We start from the raw sequence: 1,440 nt of genomic DNA, 5'->3' as shown, positions 1-1,440 counted from the left end.
TTGGTAGCAAACCTTTTCATAAGTATGAATCAGGACACTTTCTAAATGTAGCTATGGCAGGAAAACTAAAAACGAATAAGCCCATTTATCATTAAATATCCATAATGGTTTGATTTCCTTGTACAGTAAGATCCAAATCAGATTTGCATATAGCAACTGGTTGCTGGGTCTTTCCCTATTTGGGACCTCTATTCCCTCCGCAGGTCATCCCACTGCCAGGACTGCTAGCAGGAGTGATACTTTCCTTCCTTGTTGATGTGCACAAACTCCAAACTCACTGCCATCAAGTCGGTGCTGCCCCACAGCAATGCTATAGGACAGGCTAGAGCTCCTCCCATGAGTTTCCTGAGACCGTACCTGCATGTGAGGGTGGGGAGCCCCGTCTTTCTCTCTGGACCAGCGGATGGTTTCTAACCACTGACCTTACCGTTTGCAGTCTAACTCATAACCTCTGCGTCACCAGGGCTCCATTGTTTTTTGTTTTTTTTTTATCAGTCCTGTGTCTTTATTAAAGAGAATTAGAACTAGACTAGACCGGGCAGCCAAGGGGAGACGTACTGGCCAGGAAGATGGGGTGGGCTCAGGCCTGGGGATTCAAGGGCAGGCCAATGACCTGGGGAAGGCCAAGGAGACCAGGTGTTGGCAGCAGCTGTGGAAGTGTCCAAGGTTCAGCTTTCAGGTACTGGGACCCCCAGCTGGTTCTGTAGGGGGTTCAGGGTGGGTTGGGCTGGTTAGAATGTCACCAGGGCACTCCTGCTCTGTGTGCCTAGATCATCCACTGGTCTTGATCCTGCTCGTTACCTTCCATGTCCACCTCATTGACCTCTCCATCGTCAGGTGACTCGTTGTAATCATTCATCTCGTCCATGTCCTGCATATCCTCATCATCCTCTGAGTCTTCCTCGCTATCTTCATCATCTTCGTCATCTTCTTCCTCCTCATCATCATAGTGCTCCGAGGCTGGCTTGCCAATAGGTACCAGGTTGTTGTCCTTTTCTGCAATGCTCTGGAGCCAGGCCTGATGCTGCTGTTCCTGCTGTTGCAGTTCGGTCTCCTCCACACAGGGCCGATCCAGATTAAACCAGAGCGTCTCAGTCACACGGGGGAAGAGTGAGGGAAACAAAGTAGACATGGCCCCCAAATGGCTATTTAACCTTGGTCAAGTCACGCCACCAACCTCTTGGAGCCTCAGCTACCTCATCGCGCCCGTCGGCGATAGCCGACGGCGACCCGGAGGCACTTCTATCTGCCTGGGCGCGGCTCCATTGTTGTTAGACACCATTGTCTCAGGACTCAGAGTGACTCAAAAGGTCGGCACGACTAACTCACCCAGCACTCTCTCTGTAGGAATGAAGACCTGGCTTCCATAAAGATTATGGCCTGGAAACTGTATGCGTCAAAATCCACTTGGAAGCACCTAATAATAAGGACCGGTGAATT

General features: G+C 50.5%; 1 protein-coding gene across 1 annotated transcript; it reads right to left on the bottom strand.

Moving 5' to 3' along the window:
* Positions 1-487: 487 nt before the first annotated feature.
* Positions 488-1,147, bottom strand: LOC101658016 (anaphase-promoting complex subunit 15). The gene has a single exon (XM_013004698.3). It carries the CDS (start codon positions 1,130-1,132, stop codon positions 767-769), a length of 366 nt encoding a protein of 121 aa, XP_012860152.1. The 5' UTR covers positions 1,133-1,147; the 3' UTR covers positions 488-766.
* Between the last annotated feature and the right edge of the window lie 293 nt (positions 1,148-1,440).

Source organism: Echinops telfairi, unplaced genomic scaffold, assembly GCF_000313985.2.
Source record: "Echinops telfairi isolate 266 unplaced genomic scaffold, ASM31398v2 ScPeMD7_23;HRSCAF=83, whole genome shotgun sequence".
NCBI lineage: Eukaryota > Metazoa > Chordata > Mammalia > Afrosoricida > Tenrecidae > Echinops > Echinops telfairi.
Note: the sequence above shows the minus strand (reverse complement) of the source record. Positions and strands in the feature narration are given on the sequence as shown.

Excerpts from the sequence above, each read along its gene's own strand:
- LOC101658016 (XM_013004698.3), bottom strand. The coding sequence starts at position 1,132 with ATGTCTACTTTGTTTCCCTCACTCTTCCCCCGTGTGACTGAGACGCTC.